The 2,133-nt window shown below is 33.5% G+C and overlaps 1 protein-coding gene across 1 annotated transcript; it reads left to right on the forward strand.

The window, feature by feature from the left end:
- The first annotated feature begins 253 nt into the window (after window positions 1-253).
- Window positions 254-1,678, forward strand: LOC106875060 (methylated amino-acid transporter SLC25A45). Its single transcript, XM_014923024.3, has one exon. The coding sequence runs from the start codon at window positions 412-414 to the stop codon at window positions 1,330-1,332; it is 921 nt and encodes a 306-aa protein (XP_014778510.1). The 5' UTR covers window positions 254-411; the 3' UTR covers window positions 1,333-1,678.
- Window positions 1,679-2,133: the final 455 nt, after the last annotated feature.

Here is a 2,133-nt window from a genome sequence, read left to right on the forward strand (position 1 = left end):
TTCCTTTCGCCTCAATGTGTCTAGAATCGATAGAATATCTGAATAAATACATTTACACCCCGAGTTCAAATTCCGGTCAAGGTCGACTCAACGTCTTATCTTTCTGAACTCAATAAGCTGCAGTCTTTTCTTGTTTTTTAATTAGTAAAGGGATTGATTAAGGTTGTCGACTCATATGATGCCCCAGCATAGCCGCAGTCCAATGAATAAAACCAGCAAAATGAGTTAAAGAATAAAAGACACGATAACAAATGACATGTTAACTTCATTGTTGACGTCATGGAAGTGAAGCAGAAGAAAAAACAAAAATGCAATAACTGGTCTGTTGACCAAAGATTTAATGAATGTCTTTTGAGTTTGTTATAGACAAAGAAACCAAAAGCTTTCTTGGTTTCTCTGCTTTTTGGTATCATGGCAACAACTTTTGGTCCAATACAAGATTTTGCTGCCGGGGGATTAGCTGGCTGGTCAGGATTATGTATAGGTCACCCGCTGGATACCTTAAAAGTGAAATTACAAATAACTGAAATCGACATGTTGGGGAATTTGGTTCCTAGTACAACTAAGAAAATGTCGGAAGCTTTCGCTATGATGAACAAAGAAGGAATGATAAATGGACATTTTCGTGGATTTCTCTCGCCCTTTGTGTCATATGGTTTATTAAATGCCGTTTACTTCGGGGTTTACGGAAACGTACTCACTTTTCTCGATGACAGAACAAACGCCTCCAGCAGTTTAATATCAAAATTCAGACCTAACTATTTCAATATATTTCTTGCTGGCTGTGCCGGAGGGTTTGTTCAGACAATACCTGGTTGCCCTTTTGAATTAACTAAAGTTGTTTTACAGTCACAAGTCGGGAATGCACCGGGACTAAAATATTATAAAGGACCCGTCGAAGCACTTTTTGATATTGTCCGAAAAAACGGCTTAATGGGATGTTATCGAGGTTTCCTTGTTCATAACATACGTGACATCCCGTCGTGTGGTGTCTACAGTTTATCGTACGAGTTTTTCTGCTATAGATGGAAGAATCATTATCCGAGAGTATCTGGAGACGTTTTGAACTTCGTAGCGGGAGGTTTAACTGGAGTAATAAGTTGGTTAATAATATTGCCAATAGATGTGATCAAAAACCGTATTCAAGCAGACTGTCACAAGAAACTTTACAGAAATATCTGGCATTGTACCAGAGCTACATATCGAGAAGGAGGCATTCCTCTATTCTTTAAAGGATGGGTTGCAGTATCGATCCGAGCATTTTTGGTCAACAGCATTACTTTGATGGTCTATTCATACATCAAAAATAATTACCGAAAAAAGCGACATTGACCGCCATATCATATATCCATTCTTCCAAGTAACAAATACCAGCAAATATATTTGCGAAGAAAATATTCTTCTCTCAAAGATATTTAATGTATTTCATTTACAGTAACCGTTTTCAACATTCTATGAAACAATTGACAATTCTCAGATTAAACCGCCTAATCCATTAAGGTGAGAAGAAAACTATTTAACAAATCTGTCCAAGCTTTGTATCAATAGTTCTTTGATGCATTCAGTCTATTTATATTATAAAAATATAACACCTTACCTCTTCTTCTTTAATTTTTCCCTGTCTTTTGTACACTGTGTAAGTTTGATCTATTAATAAATAAATATCTATATATTTATACGTTCTGTCTTTGCTTTCTTTCTTTTTGCATATATATATATATATATATATATATATATATATATATATATAATGTGTGTGTATATATATATATATATAATGTGTGTATATATATATATATATATATATATATATATATATATATATATATATATACACACACACACAGAACAGGTGACGAATAACTGTCAGCTCTTTACAGCTGTTTCTTACGCATTTTTTGATAGAAGAATGCTTTTCTGTGTGCGCAACCTGAATATCCTACTGGATATTTAACCGACCATAGGTGGTGGCCACAGGTTTATCCAACCCTTCCTAGTGCATATTCTTTTCAGTACCTAATTTTGTCAAGAATCCTTATTATTATTATTATTACTATATATATATATATATATACATATATATATATATATATATATATATATATATATATATTCACACACACACATACTTAC

This window comes from Octopus bimaculoides, chromosome 15 (assembly GCF_046866305.1).
Source record: "Octopus bimaculoides isolate indiv1 chromosome 15, ASM4686630v1, whole genome shotgun sequence".
NCBI lineage: Eukaryota > Metazoa > Mollusca > Cephalopoda > Octopoda > Octopodidae > Octopus > Octopus bimaculoides.

Bases quoted from the DNA above. Each gene is read 5' to 3' on its own strand.
- LOC106875060 (XM_014923024.3), top strand. From the start codon at position 412: ATGGCAACAACTTTTGGTCCAATACAAGATTTTGCTGCCGGGGGATTA.